This window comes from Chlorocebus sabaeus, chromosome 18 (genome assembly GCF_047675955.1).
Source record: "Chlorocebus sabaeus isolate Y175 chromosome 18, mChlSab1.0.hap1, whole genome shotgun sequence".
Classification (NCBI taxonomy): Eukaryota; Metazoa; Chordata; class Mammalia; order Primates; family Cercopithecidae; genus Chlorocebus; species Chlorocebus sabaeus.
This window is the reverse complement of record NC_132921.1, coordinates 931,268-954,977: the sequence shown is the minus strand read 5'-3', so window position 1 is coordinate 954,977 and position 23,710 is coordinate 931,268. Positions and strand designations below refer to the sequence as shown.

At 51.1% G+C, this 23,710-nt stretch overlaps 1 protein-coding gene across 4 annotated transcripts in view; it reads left to right on the top strand.

Annotated features, from left to right (window-relative positions):
- Nucleotides 1–5,957, top strand: part of CTDP1 (CTD phosphatase subunit 1) — a 74,097-nt gene extending 68,140 nt beyond the window's left edge. For all 4 annotated transcript variants that reach the window (XM_008013717.3, XM_008013719.3, XM_008013715.3 and 1 more), the window contains one exon: nucleotides 5,148–5,957. In XM_008013717.3, coding sequence (XP_008011908.2) covers nucleotides 5,148–5,167 — 20 coding nt within the window. In that variant the 3' untranslated portion in view covers nucleotides 5,168–5,957. The remainder of the gene's footprint in view (nucleotides 1–5,147) is intronic.
- The last annotated feature ends 17,753 nt before the right edge of the window (nucleotides 5,958–23,710 follow it).

The following is a 23,710-nucleotide window of genomic DNA, read 5'->3' as shown; positions in this document are numbered from 1 at the left end:
CCGGTCGTGCGTGTGTTTGCTGCGCTGACAGGTGTCTTTCTGGTGCCAAATCGTGTGCACTGTGCCGGCCCAGTGTGTTTGGAAAACTGAAATATGGGGGGGAGGATGTACATACCTATTATTGTTTGTATTCTTGCCTTATTCCACATTGAATTTGAGGTAAATGTTCAAGCTTTAAATTTTCTCAGATTGAATCTGTTAATATTGGTCTATGGAGCTGTGCAACCGGTTGTAGAAACAAAATAGAAATATCGCATGTTATGCTGAGGGAGCGAAGCTGGTATCAGTTACAGACATTTACTAACCATGGTTTGCAGCTGTGTCTAATGTTTGAGGTAATTTTTAATGACTAAAATCCATTCGTCTTGTACTTTTAAATGCCATACTCCAAACATTGTTTAACCAAGAGCGAAGGTTTGTGCCACCGTAGTGAAGTGCTCCCTGTTCTTCATTACGGAGCTGGAAGCCCACGGGAGGCCGAGGATGCAGCATTCTTGGCACCAGGAGGGACCGCGCAGGGCCGGCCTGGGGGACCCATGGAGGGCGGCACGCTCCAGCCCGGGCTCTGTGACCCCTCGGGGTGGAAGCCATCGACCTGGTCCCAGACACACAGCCTCATGTAAGCCCTGCCCTGTCTCCCAGTCAGCTGCGTTTTTCCAAAGTGCGTGAAAAACATTTCTCAGCATTCTCACCAGCATCGTGGGGTCCAGGCCCCCGTTTTGAGATGGGAATGGTGGCGCCTGCCCGCGGGGTTTCTTGGAAAAATCAAAGGAAGAAGCACTTGGTGCAGCTGGCCTCAAACCACAGCGTCCCCAGCTGTGAATCCACAAGAAACGGTTCCCAGCGAGTGCTGTGAGCGCCTGCCGCTGCCTCGTCTCACACAACAGCAACAGAATCATGATCAGAGGCCTTTAGAGTCATCATTATCATGTCTGTGCGTGAGCCATGACTGTGCAAGCCGTGTCTGTGCGTGAACCGTGTCTGTGTGTGAGCCGTCTGTGTGTGTGAGCCGTGTTGGTGCGTGAGCTGTGTCTGTGTGTGTGAGCCGTGTTGGTGCGTGAACCGTGTCTGTGTGTGAGCTGTCTGTGTGTGTGCCGTGTCTGTGCGTGAGCTGTGTCTGTGTGTGTGAGCCGTGTTGGTGCGTGAGCCGTGTCTGTGCGTGAGCTGTGTCTGTGTGTGTGAGCCGTGTTGGTGTGTGAGCCGTCTTTGTGTGAGCCGTGTCTGTGCGTGAGCCGTCTGTGTGTGTGCCGTGTCTGTGCGTGAGCTGTGTCTGTGTGAGCCGTGTCTGTGTGTGTGCTGTGTCTGTGCGTGAGCTGTGTCTGTGTGTGTGAGCCGTGTTGGTGCGTGTGCACAGGGTTGTCCAGCAGGAGCTGAGGTGGCCCCTCCATGGGCTCGGTTCAGGTCCCGTGGTACCCTGCCAAGGCTCGCTGGCGTTTCTGAAGGTGTCCTACTGTATAAACAGCACACTGGGTGTTTTTGTCGGCCTTGTGAGGGGAACATTGTGGCATATTTCTAAACCTCAAACAGAAAGAGTCACAGCTGGCGTTTCCCATTGTTTGTCATCCTCTTGCTGCCGTTAGAACTCTTGTCTGCCATGGATGGCTTCCTCACTTGATTTTAGAAAGAAAGGAATTGTTGGAACTCGTTCTTGTACCTCTCGCCCTCCTCCTTCTCCCCCTACTTGCCCCCAGGGTCCCGCCTGGTTGGTGTCTGCCCCGTCTTCACTTTCTGTTGGGGACCCTGCCCCTGCTCTGCTCGGTGCCCCTGGTGTGTCCAGCCCAGCATCGCTATGAGGGAGCCGACCACATCTGCCAGCCCCCCCGAGTCTGGCCCCACTAGGAGGGACCGGGGCCCCCTTGAGCAAGGCGTCAGCACACGGGCAGGGAGCTGGGTCACCAGACTGTTAGGGTCGCACCACACACTCCCCAGGCCCCGTGCACACGAGATCCAGGCCTGCCCTCTCCTGGACTCGGTGACCGTCCCAAGCTCGACCTGAGATGCCACTTCGGCTTTCCTGTTCACAGTCACGACTGCTCCCTCCCCGAGGTCAGCGCCGTGCACTGCTCTGAGGGCCTGAAACGCTGCCTCTGTGGGTGAGGGTCCTCTGTCCAGCCCACCCGCCAGTGGGTTCTTCCCGGGGTTCGGGGCACCCCTCACTGCAGCACCTTGACCTTCACAAGAACTGTCTGTATCTTGTTTTATTTCAAGTTCTCGAAACTGAGTGAAGTGGAGGAAGCCTAATGGGAGGACGGGAGCCAGGTTTTCCTGGAACAGCTGCCAGCGTGTATTAGGGAGGAAGAGAAATCACTAATGAATTTTGTTAATTGCCAAAAGCTTGTTGCCGTAGCAACCAGAGGCCAGACTTGTGGCCCTGACAGCGTCGTTGGTGTCAGTAGAGACTGGAAATAAAGGAAACTTGTGCATGATACACCTGGCGTCCTCAAAGCAAACAGCGGGAGGTGCCCAGCCCAACACAGGCTCGGGCACAAGGTCTGCAGACGAGGCATGCGGAGGGGGCACGCGGAGGGGAAGCAGACACACAGAAAAGGTGCGTGGAGATTTTCTTCTTTTAAGTCAGCGTCTTGCTGTGTCGCCCCAGCTGGAGTGCGGTGTTGCAGTCATGGCCCAGGCTCACTGCCGCCTCCAGTTTCTGGGCTCAGGGGATCCTTTCTCCGCAGCCTCCAAACAGCTGAGACTCCAGGCGTGCTCCGACACGCCCAGCTAATTTGCAACCCCTCACTCTCATAGAGCAATTAAAAGTAAGCCTTTATTTCTCAGTAGAAAATACCCATTCCAGTTGACATGAAAATAGTGAATTCGTTTAAAACTTGGATGGCAGATACTAGGGCGTGCTCTTCCCGCTACTCCGCTGTTTTTTCTTTTTAAGACAGTCTCATTCTGTCGCCCAGGCTGGAGTGCAGTGGCGTGATCTCAGCTCACTGCAACTTCCGCCTCCCAGGTTCAAACAATTCTCGTGCCCCGGCCTCCGGAGTAGCTGGGACTACAGGGGCCCACCACCCCTGCTTTTGTTCTGTTTTGTTTTGTTTCTGTAGAGACGGGGTTTCACCATGTTGGTCAGGCTGGTCTCGAACTCCTGACCTCAGGTGATCCGCCCAACCTGGCCTCCCAAAGTGCTGGTATTACAGGCGTGAGCCGCCGCGCCCCGCCTACTCTGCTTTTAATGATGGGATGCATTGCTTTTCAGGAAAGGATCTCATGGATCCAGGGGTCCCAGTGTGTGATGAAACATGGCAGTTCCCATCTTACATGGCGGGTTGGACTCAGAGGCAGGCCTGGGAAGGAGGGGCTGGGTACAGAGGACAGGCTTGGGAAGGAGGGGCTGGGCGCAGAGGGCAGATCAGGGAGGGAGGGAACCTGGGCACACAGAGGGCAGGCTGGGGTGGGAACGGCTGGGCACACAGAGAGGGCAGGCCAGGGAGCCAGGGGCTGGGCACAGAGGCAGGTCCAGGAGGGAAGGAGGGAGGGAGGGAGGGAGGAGCTGTCATCCTGCGGCCCAGTGCCTGCCACCTGGACAGGATTTGGAGTTCTGGGGCCCTTGTGTTTCTCTCGTGCCGTATTCCCTGGACCAAGCACAGTTGGGTTCTCTGAACGAGTTTGTCGTGACTGATCAGCTGTGGGTGTCAGCCCGGCCGGCCCACGGGGTTCTCCTGTCTTCTGTTGGTTCCATCTGATCAGCTAATTCTATGTCTTTTGTCTCTTATAAATGAACTGTGATTCTTCTAGTACCAGCTTGAGTGGTTTCAAGTTATTTCTGTGCTATAGTTTGTGTGTTGGCCTCGAGTGCATGCGTGTTACATGCCTGCTGTGTGTGCGTGCAGCTGTATCACACTACCGTGCTATAGTTTGTGTGTGTTAGCTTCGAATACATGTATGTTACATGTGTGCTTGTGTGTGTAGCTGTGTCACACGTAATGTGCCACATAGGCGTGTATGTTAGCGATATTGTGTCTACGTTAGCCAAGAAAATGTTTTTAGGGTATTCACGTATGGTGACTGTTACTAACTTCTCTCAGTGACTTTTCAGGATTGTAACTGAAGGCTGGTATGGCCCAGTTGCCCCTAATCTGGTTAAAATCAAAACAGCTTGTGCGCATTTAACCAGGCTTCCATCTCTAAGGTTGTAGCTGAGGTTCCTTGGCACGGTGGGACGTCCCAGCATGGCACCGGAAGGGAGGGTGTCTGGCAGGACGTCAGCCGGTCGGAATTTCAGGGCTCTGGGGATCTTGTGGGTGTGCTTCGTTCAGGCCGGCCGACATCACAGGAACCAGGTGCGTCTGCAGTGACTCAGAAGAAAAGCCTAGTGGCATTTGCTGGTTATGCAAAGGGCTGGTGTTTTCTTTTATTAGAGTCATTTTAGCAACAGCCTGAGGAAATGAGAATTTCCAGACCACGGCCCACTTGATGACCTGGGAGGTGCTTGTTAATGTAACACTAACAGTAACTCTGACAGACGATCTTACTTTCCTGTCCTGGTTTTCTTTTCTTTTCTTTTTTCTTTTTTTTTTTTTGAGACGGAATCTCGCTCTGTCGCCCAGGCTGGAGTAGTGCAATGGCGCCATCTCAGCTCACTGCAAGCTCCGCCTCCTGGGCTCGCGCCATTCTCCTGCCTCAGCCTCCGAGTCGCTGGGACTACAGGCGTGCACCACCATGCCCGGCTAATTTCTTGTATTTTTAATAGAGACGGGGTTTCACCGTGTTAGCCAGGAGGATGGTCTCGATCTCCTGACCTTGTGATCCGCCCGCCTCAGCCTCCCAAAGTGCTGGGATTACAGGGTGAGCCACCGCGCCCGGCCTCCTGTCCTGGTTTTCCTGTTCTGATGCCTTCTGGCATCACAGGTGTTTATGAGCGACCAGAATGTGCTGGTGAAGAAAGCAGGTGAAGAAACGCTTTGTCGGTGGTGTCCTCGTGTGTGACACGGCCAGGGGCCTCTTCTCCTGTGCTGGGCCTCTGCTGTCCACACGGAGGTGACGTAGCCCTGGGTCGGTGGCCTGTGTGCATCGTTGACCAGAGCATTGTGCTGTGTCTTGTGTTAAAACCACGGAAGCCCCTTTCCACATGCAGACCAGGCGATGCCCTGGTGTTGTGTTTGCCATGAGCGTCTCACACCATGTTTGCTTCTCTGCAGAGGCCACAAGAGGAAGCTGAATGAAGAGGACGCCGCCAGCGAGTCCAGCAGGGAGTCCAGCAACGAGGACGAGGGCAGCAGCTCCGAGGCCGATGAGATGGCCAAGGCACTGGAGGCGGAGCTCAACGACCTCATGTGAGCGCGGGCGGCGGGCAGGGACTGAAGCCTGGCTGGCCTCCAGCAGAATTCGGACGTCCCCGGACCAGCCCTCAGTCTCGGTCCACGCTGCTTTCTTCCCAAAGGAAATGTATATTTGCAGAGCTCCACATACAGAAACACATTATTTTGCAGAAATAGGTGTTTTTAAGAAGTTTTACTACAGGATAGTGACAGGTGTTAAAGGCCCCGGTGTGCCGTGCCAAAGAGCTCAGCAGAGGCTCGCGTGGCCCAGGCTGGCGCCGGCTGCTGTCCCAGTAAGGGGAGGGTTGGTGTGTGTTCCTCTGTGTACCAGAGCACATTCCTCGGGACAGCTTTGGACTAGGAGTTTAAACGGGACAGCGTGCGTGCACCCGGCGCCGAGCCCCCCACAGACATCCCCGTCGCTCCCTCCTAGGGGACCCGTTTCCAGGGAACGCCGTGAGTCTCGGGCGGCCTGGAGTTTCCTGCAGCTTCCTCCGCAGGGTCCACGCCACATGACCTGGGCTGCCACCTGCCCTCCTCCCACTGGCATCCTGGCAGGGGGCGTTGCTTTTCCTGGGCAACCTTTTATGTCTTGGAGAGACCTGATGTAAAGTTTCTGTAAATCTATTTCATATCTGACCCACCAAGCAGAATTTTCTTTCATTTAATAAAAATCCTTTTTGTAAGTTCTCTTCTCGTGGGTGTGGCAGTGGTGGGCACCCGGCTCCTCCCTCGCTGGGATCCAGCTCCTTAGCCGGACACTCGTGGGACGTGGGCTGGGCGGGCTCCGAGCTCACTGGGGTTCGTCTGAGCGTGACCGGGGCGCGGAAGTGTAAGCAGGAGAGCGTCTTGCAGTGGCTTACTCGCCGTTATCTAGGAGGGATTTTTCAAAAGATGGCACTGAAACATTAAGAATGCGAGAGACCATTGTTTTTTCTTTTTCTTTTTCTTTTTCTTTTTTTTTTTTGAGATGGAGTCTCGCTTTGTCGCCCAGGCTGGAGTGCAGTGGCGTGATCTTGGTTCACTGCAGCCTCCGCCTCCCGGGTTCAAGTGATTCTCCTGCCTCAGCCTCCCTCAGCTGGGATTACAGGCGCATACCACCATGCCCAGCAAATTTTTTGTATTTTAGTAGAGACAGGGTTTCACCATGCTGGCCAGGATGGTCTCGAACTCCTGACCTCATGATCCACCCGCCTCAGCCTCCCAAAGTGCTAGGATTACAGGTATGAGCCACCGCTCCCAGCCTGTTTTTCTAATTACTAGATTTTTACAAAACTTAAACCCGAGATGCCCAAGGGGCCCAAAGGAAGTGCTGGTCCTGGGAGGGCGTTCACAGGTGGAAAGTGGGGTCCCTCCCTGGGGCGTCCGCCACACAGCTCGACCCTGGGCTGTTCCCTGGGGTCGGTCAGGGTCTGGCTTACAGCCCCACGCAGCCCCCTGCAGCCCCCCATGAGAACGGCAGGCATGCGGCAGCCTCTGTCTTCAGGTCATGCTGCTCTGAGGTCTCTAGACCAAGCAGCCTCGTCGGCGGCCCCACCTCTCTGAGCACGGTTCCTGCTGAGCTGTGCTGTGCGGGAGGAAACCCAGCATCTGTGCCGTGTTCGTAACACCACGGCCAAGGCCCCAGCTCTGTCAGACGGCAGGTCGGGGACTCCAGCCAGGGGCGAGCTTTTCTCTGAGACTTGGCTGTTGAATTGCTGCTTCAGCCAGCCGTGGATCAGCAGCATAACCAACCCTTCCATTTTCTGGATTTATTACCAAATTGAAAGCGAAGTTTGGCCAGCTGTGGTGATGTCTGCCTATAGTCCCAGATACTCGGGAGGCTGGGGTGGGAGGATCACTTGAGCCCAGGAGTTTGAGGCCCCAGTGAGCTGCGAGCTACTGCACTCCAGCCTGGGTGACACAGCAAGACCCTGTCTCTAATTTTTAATAAAAGTGAGGCATTAGGCTGAGGCTGTGTATTCATCATACTCTTTTCAGTTGCAAGTAACAAAATCACAAGCAGAGTAGGTGTTTCTTCACGTATTGACTCTCTTCTGAGTCCTGCGGGTAGCTGCAGGTGCGGCTGAATCCAAGTGCTCGCCAGTTGGCCAGACGTCACCAGGAGCCTCAGGCCTCTCTCTTCCTGTGGTTTGGCCTTTCTCTCGGTTGGCTTCCTCCTCGGCCAGGCCTTCTCCACGTCCCAGCTGAGATGGTCCAACTCCACCCACACTCAGGAATGACGTAGACAGAGGAGGGGATGGAGTGTCTCCGTGGACCTGGGGGACGGGCACTGAGCAGGTGAAGGGCCTGCCAGGCCTCCAGGGCCTCCAAGGGCCAAGGCGCAGGCCCTGCCTCGTCTCCTTGCTCAGGTAGGGAACTGTATTTGCCTCTCTCCGCATCAACAGTAATGAAAATCTCCACGTTTTTTAGTCTGTTTTTTTTTCTGTGAAATAGAAAAGGAGAAAAATCCCCGCAGGCGAGACCGTGTGGGATGGCAGAAATGGAAACAGCAGAACTGTATGATGATCTCAGGGTTTTGCCTCTGGGCATAAGAACCAGGCTTGTAGCTGGTATTTTAAAACGGTTAAGTGTGAAGAATTACTCTCTTGCATTATTTTCCATCCTCCCCTTGTTTGTTTGGGATGCGGACGCCTGAGAGCTGCAGGTAGGTGCTGGGCTGTGGCCGCCACCAGGACCCCTCCCGGCCAGCAGCCTCGGCTCACGTCCCCTCCTCCCAGCATCGGTCCCACAGTGTGGCTGGCGTGAGGCTGCACCTCGAGGCCACGGCCCTTGTCCAAAAGCACACACACCTGCATTCCAATGGCACCCGCCCCTGACCACAGTTCGGGAGGCAGCAGGTGTGACAAGTCTCCGTCCACGGGATGCGGCTCTCACAGGACCTCCAGGCTCAGGCTGTCTCCGCGGGGTGTGGGACCTTTCCTGTGGGGTTTTCGATGGAGGTTGGCTAGGGAGGGAGGCGTCCTCAGTGGGTAGAGGACCCCAGGGGTCCCGGTGCTGTCGTCAAGATACGGCGACGTGGCGGCACAGGAAAGGCACCAGTACCCGGCAGCATTCCAGCCCTGGGTGACTGTTTCCCGTACTAACTAGGAAACGTTAGTTATTTGCAGGGCCGAGGGAAGAGGCAGCTTTACCACCCAACCCGCCTATGGGTTCTCCAGGGTCTGCAGTCTGAGGAGGCCGCAGGATGACCAGACGCCGGCCAGGGAGTTCCTCCTGTCCAGAGAAGTGGGAGGTGAACTGGGCCCCCCTCAGGCCCGATTTTGCCACAAGCAAGAATGTAAGATGAATTGGACAGAAAACAAAAATAGGTGTACAAGTTGATACCCAAAGAAAGCAGAAGATTCTACAGTTTATAGGGGCACAAAATGTGCAGGGAATGATGTGCTGGGGGTGGGGAGGTTGGGGACAGGGGCAGCTGAATGAGGCCTTGATGCTTTCTGGAGGCCTCCGGGAAAGGCTGGGGACCTTCCTCCCGCTCCGCCGCGGATTCTCCCTGAGGACGATTCTGCATGTGGCGGGTCCTGCTGGGACCAAGGTGGCCCCCTGTGGTCTTGACTGAGTCCCCTCCGACTTCATAGGGGTGTTCGTGAGGCTCCGGAAGGCCTCTTTAAACCAGCCTGGAGATGCAGATGGCCCTGCAGGGGCAGCAACAACCTCTGCCGCCGCGTCTGGCCTAGGGGCGACGAGGACGGGAGGAGGGTGGGGTGGTCGCTGCTGCGTGGGGCCTGGTGACGGGCGGGGCCGGGTTACATGCAGCCTTCAGGACCAGCGTGGCCCCTGGTGCTCCACCTGGTCTGGCCGTGTGGCCTCTGCTGTTGTCGGTAGGTTGATGTGTTTCTGCCCCCGCCCCATGTGTCCTAAAAGACCTTTTTTTTTTTTTTTTTTGAGACGGAGTCTCGCTCTGTCGCCCAGGCTGGAGTGCAGTGGCCGGATCTCAGCTCACTGCAAGCTCCGCCTCCCGGGTTCACGCCATTCTCCTGCCTCAGCCTCCCGAGTAGCTGGGACTACAGGTGCCCACCACCACGCCCGGCTAGTTTTTTGTATTTTTTTAGTAAAGACGGGGTTTCACTGTGTTAGCCAGGATGGTCTCGATCTCCTGACCTCGTGATCCGCCCATCTCGGCCTCCCAAAGTGCTGGGATTACAGGCATGAGCCACCGCGCCCAGCCCTAAAAGACCTTTTTAACAAAGAGGACCCAAACCCTTCTCCCGAGGGAAGCTGAGTGAACAGAGCATGCAGGGGAGATGCGGCCAGTTCTCCCTGAAGCAGAAGAGCAAGGGGTCCCCTGTTCGTGGAGGAGAAGTGGAATTACCCCAGGCTCTGGGATCCCCCATGGGGGCAGCGGGCCAGCACCCCCAGCCGCATCTCTGCCCAGCCGTGCTCCACACCTTCGCCCTCACGTGTTGGAGGCGGGTCCCAGCACCAGCACATCCACACCAATAGCTTAAAATGGAACTTTTCTCTGCCTGCCTCAGCGTTGGCCCGCCCCCATGCAGCAGCGGGGACCCCACTGCGGGGACTCCAAGGGCCCCGTCCTGTCCTCGGCTCCAGCGTCTGTCAGCACCAGCCGTGTCCTTGCAGCCCTGGCTGGAGCAGCTCCCAAACTCTGCTGCCCGGCTGGTCCCCTGATCCTGCCCACGGCGAGGGCGGTCTGCTGGAAAGCCGGCCCAGAGCGGCGCCTCCACGCGGGCAGCCCTTGAGTGTGTTGTGTGTTCTGCACAAAAGAGCCAGGAAGTCACCTGTGGGACTGTGATCGACGTTTATGAAATGTTCTCTGTTAGGCAAAGAAACTACTGAGTGTTAGGGAAAATATTAAATCCTGAATAATTGTACAACTGTTCCAAATAAAGTCTTAAGACATTTTAATAGGAAACTTGAACTTGCTTCCCTGAGTATAAATTTCATGTCAGGTTTTAAGCTTGAAGTGGCTGTAAGGAAATTTGTGATTTAGAATTTGAAGAGGTAACTCCTTAAAGTTCGAGATAGTCATATAAATAGATGATAAATTTTAGACCATTCAAAAATCTGAAACAGTTAAATTTAATGAAATTTCCTTTCTTTTCTCTTTTGAGAAACGGAAAGTTGAAATTTTGTATAACAGCATGAGTGGATTTCATATCTGATCGGTTTTTCATATTGAGTTTTCAAAACAACCATGAAGCTCTCTCTAATCTGCACGTGTGCTTGCTGTGAAACGGTGCCTGGCAGATAAGGAGATTGGGAGGTGTTGGTTCTCCACCTGGTGCCACCCAGGGCTCATTCTTAGTGCCGGACATGCCATAGGTTTTCACAAATGTCTGATGGCGTATCCACCGCCGCGGTGTCACACAGAACCGTGTCCCCACGTATCCGCCACCGAGGTGTCACACAGAACCGTGTCCCCACGTATCCGCCCCCGTGGTGTCGCACAGAATCGTGTCCCTGCGTCTCCGCTGCCGCGGTGTCGCACAGAATTGTGTCCCCGCATATCCGCCGCCGCAGTATCGCACAGAATCGTGTCACCGCGTATCTGCCGCCACAGTGTCACACAGAATCGTGTCCCTGCATCTCCGCTGCCGAGGTGTCGCACAGAATTGTGTCCCTGCGTATCCGCCGCCGCAGTATCGCACAGAATCGTGTCACCGCGTATCTGCCACCACAGTGTCACACAGAATCGTGTCCCCGCCTCAACAAGCCTCTGTGCTCCCCATGCAACCTGTGTTCTAACCTTTGGCAGCTACTAATCCGTTTACTGTCTCCATAGTTATCCCTTGTCCAGAATGTTATATGACTGGAATTCGACAGTATGTACCCTCTTCAGATTGGCGTCTTCCACCCAGTAAATGCATTTAAGTTTCTTCCATGTTTTTTCATGACTTGAGAGCTCATTTCTTTTTAGCACTGAATCAGGCAATTCATTTCTCTATTCATCTACTGAAAAATAATCTTGGTTGTTTCCAAGTTTGGGCAATAATGAAAAAAGCGGCTCTAAATATCCATGTACACATTTTTGCTGGGACATAGCTTCTTAATTCCTTAGGGTAATGCCAAGGCATGTGATTGCCGGATCCTACAGTCAGAGTGCATTTAGAAACTCAAATTGTCTCACAAAGCAGCTGTGCCATTTTGCACTCCCGCCCACAGGGAATGAGAGTTCCTGTTGCTCCACGTCCTCACTAGCATTTGGTAGTGTCAGTGTTCTGGGTGGCAACCTTTCTGTTGGGTGTGTGGTGGGCTCTCACCATTTTTTAAGTTTGCATTTCCCTGATCATGCACTGCAGAGCATCTTTTCATGTGATTATTTGCCATCTCTATATTCATATCGCTCATATTTTCTTTGATGAGGTTTTAAAATCTTTAGCCCATTTTGAAATCAGTTCGTTTCTAATTGTTGACTTTCTCTTTTTTTTTTTTTCCTTTCTTTCTTTTTTTTTTTTTAAGAGGCTGAGTTTCACCATGTTGCCCAGGCTGGTCTCGAACTCCTGAGCTCAGTTCGCTTGCCAGCCTCCCAAGGTGCTGGGTTTACAGGCGTGAGCCACCACGCCCGGCGAGTTTTGATTTCTGATTAGGAAAGAGTTTTGTATGCATTTTGAAGAACATTCCTTTCTCACACATGTCTCTTGCAAGTCCTGTCTCCTGGTCTGCCTTGTCTTCTCATTCTCTTGACAGTGTCTTTGAGAGAGCAGAAGTTGTTCATTTTCATGAAGTTCAGCTCATGTCTACTTCTGTCATAGACTGTGCCTTTGCTGTTGTGTGAAAAGGTTCACCACCATACCTACGTCATGTAGGTATTCCCTAGAGGTTTCATAGTTTTGCATTTTATAGTTAGGTCCCTGATCTCTTTTCAGCCAGTTTTTGTGAAAGGTGTAATGCGTGTGTCAACATTCATTTCTTTGCATATGGACATCCAGTTGTTCCAGCACCATTTGTTGAAAAGACTCTTCTCCACTGTATTCCCTTTGCTCCTTTGTGAAAGATCAGCCGACTGTACCTGTGTGGGTCTGTTTCATTGATCCATTTGTCTTTCTTTCACTAGTACTTCACTATCTTAATTACTGTCACTTCAGTTAAGTCGTGAGGTCAGGTAGTATCAGTCCTTCAGCTTCTTTCTTCTCCTTCAGTATTTTGTTGAGTATTCTGGGTCATTGCCTCTCCATGTAAACTTTAAAGTCAGTTTATCAATATCCACAAAATAACGTGCTAGGATTTTGATTAGGATTGCGTTGAATGTATAGATCAAATTGGGAAGAATTGACACCTTGAAAGACTCGATATTGATCCTTCCTATCCATGTACATAGAATATCTCTCTGTTTCATTCTTCCTTGACTTTGTTGATCAGAGTTTTGTAGTTTCCCTGATAGAGATCTTACATGTGTATAGTTACAGTTACACAAAAATATTTTGTTTGGCAGAGGGAATGTAAGTGATACTATGTTTTTAATTCCAAATTCCACTTGTTCATTGCTGGTATATAGGAAAGCAGTTGACTTTGTGTATTTACCTTGTATCCTGAAAACTTGCTATAGTTCCAGGAGGCAGTTAGCGGGGGCTTCTTTTGGATTTTCTACGCAGACAGTCATGTCATCTGCAAAGAGTTTTATTTCTTCCCTCCCAATCAGTCTACTTTTAATTTCCTTTTCTTACCGTATTAGTTGAGACTTCCAGTGTGATGTTGAAAAGGAGTGGTGAGAGAATGTCCTTGCCTTGTTCCTGATCTTAGTGGGAAAGCTTTGCATTTCTCACCATTATTACAGATTTTCTGTGTCAAGTTGAAGTTCCCCTTTATTCCTAGTTCACTGAGTTTTATCATGAATGAGTATTGAATTTTTGTCAGATGCTTTTTCTGCATCTGTTGATATGCTCACGTAATTTTTGTTGTTGATGTGATGGGTTACATTGATTTCCAAATGCTCAACCAGATTTGCCTACCTGGGGTAAATCCCAAATGGTCTTGCTATCGAGTTCTTTTTATGTATTGTAGCTTTCAATTGGATATTTGGCTGAGGATTTTGCATCTGTGTTCATGAGAGATATTGGTCTACAGCTTTCTTATTTTCATCTGGTTTGTGTAATAGAGTGATGTTGGTCTCATAGAATGAGCTTGGAAGTGTTCCCTCTGCTTCTGTCTTCTGAAGGAGATGATAGAAATTTCACATAATGTCTTTCTTAAATGTCAGGCAATATTCACCAGTAAACTCCTCTGGGCTTGACACTTTCTGCTTTGGAAAATTGTTCATTATTGACCCAATTTCTTCAATAGATGTTGGCCTGTTTAGACAGACTAGTTCTTATATGAGTTTCAGCAGATTGTGTCCTTGAAGGAATTGGTCCATTTCATCTGGGTTATCACATTTGTGGGCATAGAGTTGTTCATAGTATTCCCTGATTATCCTTTTAATGTGTATGGGATCTGTAGTGATGTCCCCTCTCATTTTTTGATATTAGCAATTTGTGTCTTTTTTTTTTTTTTTCTTACCCTGGCTAAAGAGATATCAATTTTCTTTATCTTTTCAAAGAACTAGCTTCTGGCTTCCTTACTTTTCTGTATTGATTTCTTGTTTTCAATTTCATTGTTTTCAGCTCTAAATTTTTTTTTTTTTTTTTTTTTTTTTTTGAGACGGAGTTTCGCTCTGTCACCCAGGCTGGAGTGCAGTGGCCGGATCTCAGCTCACTGCAAGCTCCGTCTCCCGGGTAGACGCCATTCTCCTGCCTCAGCCTCCTGAGTAGCTGGGACTACAGGCGCCCGCCACCTCGCCCAGCTAGTTTTTTGTATTTTTTTTAGTATAGACAGGATTTCACCGCGTTAGCCAGGATGGTCTCGATCTCCTGACCTCGTGATCCGCCCATCTTGGCCTCCCAAAGTGCTGGAATTACAGGCTTGAGCCACCGTGCCCAGCCAATTTTTTTTTTTTTTTAATCACTTCTACTTTGTGATTGTTGTTGTTTTTTGAGATAGAATCTCGCTCTGTCGCCCAGGCTAGAGTGCAGTTGTGCAATCTTGGCTCACTGCAACCTCCGCCTTCTGGGTTCAAGTGATTCTCCTGCCTCAGCCTCCTGAGTAGCTGTGGCTACAGGCACGTACCACCACGCCCGACTAATTTTTGTATTTTTAGTAGGGACAGGGCTTCACCACGTTGGCCAGTCTGGTCTCGAGCTCCTGACTTCAGGTGATCTGCCTGCCTTGGCCTCCTAAAGTGCTGGGATTACAGGCATGAGCCACCGCACCCAGCCTATTACTTCTACTTTGCATTTAATTTATTATTCTTGTCTTATTCAGGTGGAAGCTTCACTTATTGATTTTAGATATTCTTTTCTAATATATACATTCAGTACTATAATTTCTCTGAAGTACTGCTTTTGCTGCATCCCACAGATTTTGGTAACTTGTGTTTTCATTTTCATTTACTTCAAAATATTTTTAAATTTCTCTTGGTATTACTTCTTTGTCCTGTATGTTATTTAGAAATGTGTTAATTGCTGCATGTTTTTGTGATTTTTTCAGTTATCTTTCTGTTACTGATTTTTGGTGTAATTTCACTCTGGTCTGAGAGCAGACACTGCACGATTTCTCCTCTTTTAAGTTTGCTGAGGTGTGATTGATGGCCTGTCTGCATGAATGTTCCTATGAGCCTGAGAAGAACATTACTGTGCTGCTGGTGGATAACGTTGTCTGTAGATGTTAATAATATCCAGTTGATTGACCATCATGCAGGCCAGGTACAGCAGCTCCACCTGGAACCCCAGCACCCTGGGAGGCCAAGGCGGGTGGTTCGTTTTAGCCCAGCAGTTTGAGACCAGCATGGGCAACATGGTGAGACCTTGTCTTTACAAAGAATATATTTTTTAAAATGTTTAAAATCATCACACATTTTTGAAAATGCTTTTTCACTTTAAAAATCCTATTTAGAGTTCTTTGAAATTTAAAACTCAATGGACAGATCAAAAAGCACATTAGACACAGCTGAAGAGAAAACCAGTGAACTGGAAGCCAAATCCGAAGAGATCATTCAGAAATCAGTGTGGCAAGATGGGAAATATTGAAGAGAAGATGAAACACATGGCGGTCAGAATGTGAAGGTCCAGGGTGCATCTTGAAATCCAGATTTCAGAAAGAAAATCTGGGGAACATGAAAAGGTAATTGAAGAAATGATGGCTTTGAATTTTCCAAAATTGCTTAAAGACCTCATGCCTTGGATTCTACAATCTCACTGAATCCAAAATATTATAATTAAAATGAAATCAGAACTTATAGCGGAATTCAGAACAAAAATCCTAAAATTTGCAGATAATTTAGATTCTCTGAAACATTCAATGGAAACAAATAGAAGACAGGGAAAACACATCTTCAAAGTACTTAGAGGAAATAACTATCAGTCCAGAACTGTGCCCAGTGAAATTATTGTTCAAGATCAAGGGTAGAGTTAAACACTTTCAGATAAAAGCTGTGAGTTTGCCACCAACAGACCCCCATGAAAGAAAATCCTAAAGGAGGTTGTCATGGCCCTGTGAACCCCACCTGAGTGCATTACCCTACTCAATATTGGAGATACATATTGCTAATAACAGAGATCCAAAAATAAAAGGTACATATGTACATAGAGCTGTGCTGTTATGAGCAAAATCCGACAAAAGCATAAGGAGAAATTGACAAATTCAGCAGCATTTTGGGAGGTTTTAATACCTCTTTCAATAATTGATAAAACACACACAAATCAGAAAGAATACAGAAAAATGACCAGTGTAGTAAACAAGTTTGGTGTAGTGGACACATATAGGGGGCCCAGCACAGAGCGGGCACTCAGAGTCCACTCGCTGGTGCGGGAGAGACAGCGGCGTTGAGAACGGGCACTTCTGGCTCCAGGAGCGAGCAGGGGAACCATCCAAGAGGGTCCTGCTGGGCTCCAGGCTCAGAACGAGGCCCTCGCAGGTGCCTGGGGATGCAGAAAGACCAGGAAGATCTGGGTGGGGCTCCAGTGCCCCCGGCACACTCATCCCCGAAGGGGCCCCCACATCTGTCCGTATCCAAGCTGGATCTCCATATAGGATTCGGATTGAGGAAGGGGTTCCCTGATAGATAAAAGGAGTAATAATGAAAACATTGTTATAATAATGAGGACGTTTGAAATATCACTGGTCTAAGTGACTCACCAGGTACTTTTGGCACAAAACAAACAAACCACGACTGTCTTTTCTTTTTTGCTGAAAAAGACAATTGTTTGAAAACAGGTGAAGAGCAGCCCGGCCTGGCCAGAGCCTCTGCTCAGCCTGGAAACGCGCGGCTCAGCTCATTCGTTTCCATCCAGGACGCGGCTGCCCCCCTTAGTGAATAAGAGAGCACAGCCCCTCGGCTCCGAGAGCCCCCACGCCCGTGGGCTCCACAAGGGACATCACGAGGGAAATGCAGACTGCACCCTGGAAGAGTATGGAGTGGAGTGGGGCGGCCGGAGCCCATCCTGCCTGCCTAGGCAGCTCCAGAATCCAGCCAGGGCTAGAGGGGTGAGCGGGGCGTGAGGGACAGGCTCTCCAGTGGGAGCCTTTGTCTCGCAGTGGTGGGAAGAGGGGTGGGCACACCGTCCCCGTTTCTGCTTCCAGATCCTCACACCCTCATCACGCCGGCGGCTCTGCACGGGGCTGCGCCGGGAAGCCCAGGCCTGGCGCTGTGAGCCACGTGTGCCCACGTGCGGGTGACAGTGAGGGGCTTATTCCCAGAGAGGAGCCACATGCCCTTCCTGCTTCAGGAAAATCCAGCCAAGAGCCGGTCAGCTCAGCCCAGCGGCGCGTGGAGACCACCGCCTGCCCTCCTTGTCTGCCCAGCGCCTGTACTGCATTTGGCCGTCACCGTCCCCGTGAGGCAGTTCCTGCTGTGTCTGCGGCGACCCGGACCCTTGCTGAGGCATTTCATACGGTGCCCCTCCATGTGGGCTCCTCTCAGGCGTCCTTGGGATCATATTCGTAGTTTTCTGTTTTCACAGGGTCCACCGAGATCACAGTGCACCTTCCCCAGGTGCCGTCTTGAGAGGACCAGGTGTCTGTGTGCTGTGGCCCCGGGTGGGCCAGCTGGAGCAGTGTCTGCCGGGCGTGTCCCCGCTAAGCGGCTGTCTTTGTCACTGAGCGGCAGGGAGACACAGTATTTGAGACTCTGCAGATACCCTGCTTCCCACGGGCGTTGGCCCCTCATCTTGGCACCCCTGATGGTTCTGCCGGGAACGACAGCTCTGTGGCTTCTGCAGCTCGGCGGCTTTCTGTTGCCGTCACTCCTATATTTATTAATGGAAATTCCACCGTGAAGAACGCTGGCTCTCCTCCCCCGCCGTGCACTGATTCACTTATTCACTCATCTCATCAGTGCAGGCTCGGGGCGTCAGCTCCGTTCTGGGGTTGGAGACCACGGCTCCTGCCGCCGGGTTCTCAGCTGGTCCCCTTCTGGCCAATTCATGCCCACTCAGGCCAGCTCTGTCCTCCAATGCCCAGTCTCTCTCCTCTCCCTATCCCTCTCCTCTAACCACGTCTCCCTATCCCTCTCCTCTATCTGCTCAGCTGCGTCTGGCCATGGAGCGACTGTGTGGCCTTCAGAGCCGGCCCGATTGCACCTGCCATTCAGACCTGAAGGATCTTCCCCTGTGCCTGCACCCACCTGGTCCCCGGCCACCCGCTTGGGGCCACATAGGGTTGCTTTGTTTTGTTCTCGTTGGGGCGACAGTGCCCGGGGGCAGCTGGCAATGTCTGGAGAGGCATTCGATTAACAACTTGGGGGTTGGAGGTGCCGCCAGCCCCAAGGCATGGGGACGGTGGGAGGGCGGGGGCTGCTGAGCACAGAACACAGAAGGACCCAGAGCAGGTGACCTGCAGCGGCCGGGATCACTGCTGGGAGAGCGGACACCTGGAGGCCCCGCCCCGGCCGGGTGAGGAGCTGCTGCCTCAGAGGCTCGCCCTGAGTGTGTGAGGAGGCAAACTGTTTCCTTCTTCCGGAATCTCCGAGGCTCTATACACATGCCACAGTCATACGTGAGTGTGTGTGTGTATAGGTGTGTGTGTGTAACTGTGTGTACAGGTGTATGTGTAAGTATCTGTGTATAGGTATACGTGTGTGTATATGTGTGTATAGATGTACGTGTGTGTATATGGGTATCAGTGTGTGTATCTGTGTGTAGGTGTATCTGTGTGTATAGGTGTGTGTATATATCTGTGTATAGGTGTGCATGTGTCTGTGTATAGGTGTGTGTGTGCATCTGTGTGTATAGCTGTATGTGTGTGTATCTGTGTGTATAGGTGTATCTATGTGTATAGGTGTATGTGTGTGTATCTGTATAGGTGTGTATATGTGTGGATGTGTGCATATCTGTGTAAAGGTGTACATGTGTGTATCTGTATAGGTGTATCTGTATGGATAGGTGTGTGTGCATATCTGTGTATAGGTGTGCATGTGTGTTTGTAGGTGTGTGTCTCTGTGTGTATAGGTATACGTGTATCTGTGATGTAGAGGTGTACATGTGTGTGTATAGGTGTATCTATGTGTAGGTGTACATGTATCTGTGTAAAGGTGTGTATCTGTGGATTGTGTGTGCATATCTGTGTAAAGGTGTATGTGTATCTATAGGTGTGTGTAGCTGTGTGGATAGGTGTGTGTGCATATCTGTGTATAGGTGTGCATGTGTGTTTGTAGGTGTGTGTCTCTGTGTGTATAGGTATACGTGTATCTGTGATGTAGAGGTGTACATGTGTGTGTATAGGTGTATCTATGTGTAGGTGTACATGTATCTGTGTAAAGGTGTGTATCTGTGGATTGTGTGTGCATATCTGTGTAAAGGTGTATGTGTATCTATAGGTGTGTGTAGCTGTGTGGATAGGTGTGTGTGCATATCTGTGTATAGGTGTGCATGTGTGTTTATAGGTGTATCTGTGTATAGGTATACGTGTATCTGTGTATAGGTGTATGTGTGTATCTGTGTATAGGTGTACGTGTGTGTGTATAGATGTATCTGTGTATAGATGTACGTGTATCTATGTGTATAGGTATACGTGTATCTGTGTATAGGTGTGTGTATCTGTGTGGATAGGTGTGTGTACATATCTGTGTATAGGTGTGCATGTGTGTTTATAGGTGTATCTGTGTATAGGTATACGTGTATCTGTGTATAGGTGTACGTGTGTATCTGTGTATAGGTGTACGTGTGTGTGTATAGATGTATCTGTGTATAGGTGTACATGTATCTATGTGTATAGGTATACGTGTATCTGTGTATAGGTGTGTGTATCTGTGTGGATAGGTGTGTGTACATATCTGTGTATAGGTGTGCATGTTTGTATCTGTGTATAGGGGTGTGTGTACCTGTGTATAGATGTACATGTGTGTATCTGTGTGTATGTGTATCTGTGTGTATAGGTGTACATATGTGTATCTGTGTATGTGTATGTGTGTATAGGTGTACATATGTGTATCTGTGTATAGGTTTGTGTATCTGTGTATAGGTGTACATGTGTGTATCTGTGTGTATAGGTGTGTATCTGTGTATAGGTGTGTATCTGTGTGTATAACTGTACATGTGTGTATCTGTGTATAGGGGGTATCTGTGTATAAGGGGTGTGTATCTGTGTGTATAGCTGTACGTGTATGTGTGTATAGGTGTGTATCTGTGTATGGGGTGTATCTGTGTGTATAGGTGTACTTGTGTGTATCTGTATAGCTGTACATGTGTGTATCTGTGTATAGGTGTGTGTATCTGTGTGTGTATAGGTGTATCTGTATGTCTACACTGTGCATGTGGGTACACATGTGTGCCCATATGCTTGTGTATGAACATGTACATGTGTACGTAAGAAAACAGACAAGGCCAGGTGTGGTGGCACACGTTTGTGTCCCAGCTACTCAGGAGGCCAAAGTGGGAGGATCACTTGAACCCAGGAGGTCGAGGCTGCAGTGAGATGTGAGCAAGTCACTGCGCTCAGCATTGGTGACAGCGCAAGACCCTGTCTCTAAAAGAAAGAAGAAAGATAAAAACAGAGCAGCACAAATGGAAAGTGTCCCAAGTTTCCCATCGTCACGGCTGCAAGTCATCCCTCCATTCTGCACATATGGCTTGAAGGGGCTATGACTTGACATGCATATGCTCATCTTGAAAGAAAGTGCTTGACTGGGCGTGATGGCTCACACCTATAATCCCAGCACTTTGGGAGGCCAAGGCGGGCAGATCACGAGGTCAGGAGATCGAGACCATCCTGGCTAACATGGTGAAACCCCATCTCTACTAAAAATACAAAAAATTAGCTGGGTGTGGTGGTGGCGCCTGTAGTCCCAGCTACTCGGGAGGCTGAGGCAGGAGAATGGCGGGAACCCGGGGGGCGGAGCTTGCAGTGAGCCGAGATCACACCACTGCCCTCCAGCCTGGGCGACAGAACGAGACTCCCTCTCAAAAAAAGAAAAGAAAAAGAAGAAAGAAGAAAGTGTGTATTAATTATTGTATTTATTCAACAAAACCATAAAACTGCCTGTGTGGGGAGGCAGCGTGCTGTGCTCTGTGGTCTGCTGAGTGCCTGGGAGGTGGGTGCAGGTTTATGGGACTTGGCCCCACAGTCCCCATGACCTACCCTTCAGTCCCCACGGCCAACCCCACAGCCCCACAGTCCCCACGGCCAACCCCGCAGTCCCCACGGCTGCTCCTTGTCTTGTAGGCCCCTCCCTCTGCCTTACTGTCCAGAGCAGTGACTTCCCCCATGGTGGGGGCTCCGGCCAGCACTGGATGTGTGCTGTGGCAGAGCTGAGCCCTTCCATGGGGCCATGGGGCCCCTCTGCCCTCATGATAAATGATGGGTGTGGGTGTGTTGTGTGTTCACCCTTCAAAGCTGCTCAAGATGTGTGTTAGCCTCGGTCCTTCGAGGAAACATGGAAGAGTCCTCCGGGGAGAACTGTGCTGGAGGACGGGAAGGCACTGGAGGGGCAAGGACAAGGAGGGCAGCAACAGGCGGGTAGGAGCTCAGACTGAAACACAGCAAAGAGTTTGGCTGGCCCATGGGGGTCCTCGAACCCATCGCCTGCCAGGAGAGCCGCCCATAGCAAGGGGACCCATGGGGTCTCTGCCACCTGCCGCTGGCCACAGCCCTCTGGTCATCTCGATGCAGGCCGCCAGCGGGGGACCAGGTAGCACAGCCACTGCATGGGCTAGAGAAGGATGGTGGTTAGTCCCAGCACCAAGGAGCTCCTCAGAAACATGACCCAAGCCAATCCATGAATGGGAACATTTGCTCTGGACGTGCTGAAGTGGAATTACCCCTCTAAAATCTGACTTCACAGAGGAGATTTTTAAATTTTTGTTTTGCTTTTAAATCCACTCTGTATGGGACAGTGGCATGGGTGAAGGCTGTGATGGCCACGCGTCTCCACAGTCCAGGACTTCCCGAACGCTGGGCCCGAGGCTCCGGCCCCCAGGGCGGGTCCGGAGGTCCCGTGGTTTTCCAGCACACCTCACTGGCTCTTGCAAAGGGCAGGCTTGGATTGCTGGGAGGATCGTGCCGAAGTGAAAAATCTAAAGACATCCAGTGACAAAAATAGGACCCAGACATCTTCACACTCACCCCCAGAGCAGGCTTTAGGGTTTGTTAAGAACATCTTGTGCAAAATGACAGGCTGGGGGCCCCTTTGAGGATTCCAGGATCTCTTAACCAATCACAAAGAAACTCAACAGCTGAGAACCTGCTGGGTGATGAAAGTGAGGGCAGAGGCGGGGCGGAGTAGGGGGCAGGGGCGGGTGGGAAGGCTCGGGGCAGCGACTCTGGGCATGAGAAGGGGAAGAGGGCCGGCTTCCCCATGAGCCAGGCTGAGGAGACAGGCCAGATGCACCCAGTGGCTGGAGAGCAAGAAGTCTGGGTTTAAGTTCCGCCCCCACAATCCCTAAGGTGAAACTAAATGGACAGGGCATGTTTAGTGATTTTCAAGGTAGGCTATAAATGAGGACTCAAAGAGTACCCCAACCAGGTTGGGGAAAGTAAGGGTGTGAGAACAGGCAGCCCAAATTGGAGGCCCAGGATGGAGGATGAAGAATGAAGAAAGCTTTAGGGTAGAGGCCTGTCATGGAGGATGGAGACAGCTCTAGAGTGGACTGTCCTGGAGGATGGAGACAGCTCTAGGGTGGAGGACTGTCCTGGAGGATGAAGACAGCTCTAGGGTGGAGGACTGTCCTGGAGGATGAAGACAGCTCTAGGGTGGAGGACTGTCCTGGAGGATGAAGACAGCTCTAGGGTGGAGGACTGTCCTGGAGGATGGAGACAGCTCTAGAGTGGACTGTCCTGGAGGATGGAAACAGCTCTAGGGTGGAGGACTGTCTTGGAGGATGAAGACAGCTCTAGGGTGGAGGACTGTCCTGGAGGTTGGCAACAGCTCTAGGGTGGAGGACTATCATGGAAGATGGAGACAGCTCTGGGGTGGACTGTCCTGCAGGATGGAGACACCTCTAGGATGTAGGACTGTCATGCAGGGTAGTGACAACTCTAAGGTGGAGGACTATCATGGAAGATGGAGACAGCTCTAGGGTGGAGGACTGTCATGGAAGATGGAGACAGCTCTAGGGTGGAGGACTGTCATGGAAGATGGAGACAGCTCTAGGATGAAGGACTGTCATGGAGGAGGGAGATAGCTCTAGGGTGGACTGTCATAGAGAACGGAGACAGCTATAGGGTGGAGGAATTATCCTGGAGGGTTGAGATAGCTCTACGGTGGAGGACTGTTCTGAAGGGTGGTGACAGCTCTAGGGCGGAGGACTGTCCTGGAGGTGGAGGACTGTCCTGGAAGATGGAGACAGCTCTAGGATAGAGGACTTTAATGGAGGATGGAGATAACTCTAGGGTGGACTGTCATAGAGAATGGAGACAGCTCTAGGGTGGAGGACTGTCCAGGAGGGTTGAGACAGCTCTACTCTAGAGTAGAGGACTGTCCTGGAGGATGGTGACAGCCATCGTATTGAATGGCTCCCACACAGCTGGCAAGGCAGCAGGAAATGAGGTTATCTAAAAAAAATTCAAGTGAGACTTGTAGACTTCCGAAAGTGGTGGATATTGTGGGGAGTGTCAGTGGGGTCTGTGCTGTGTAGGTGAGCCTCACACCGTACAGCTAACATTCACATTCGAGCGTTAGCTGTCCTCTGGGTTGGATAGCCTGGGAAAACGATATTTAATATGAAGACAGGAATGAAAGGCTGTGCACCTGCGTGCAGAGGCCAAACCTCTCTGTAGCTGTGTCTGTCTTTAGTTCTTTTTCTACAAGTTCCCGCTCTTCTTCCTCCATGCTCCTGACCCTTCCTGATTTGAGAAACGCTTGCTCCAGACACTTCTCATTTCTCCTGCTCCCCACAGCCTCGCCCTCCGTGACTTCTCTGGTCCGTGACCTCCCTGTGTGGCTGGGCAGCCTCATCACTACCGAGGCCGGGGTGGTGCTCCCTCGAGGTACGAGCATGTTGAAGCACTAGCAG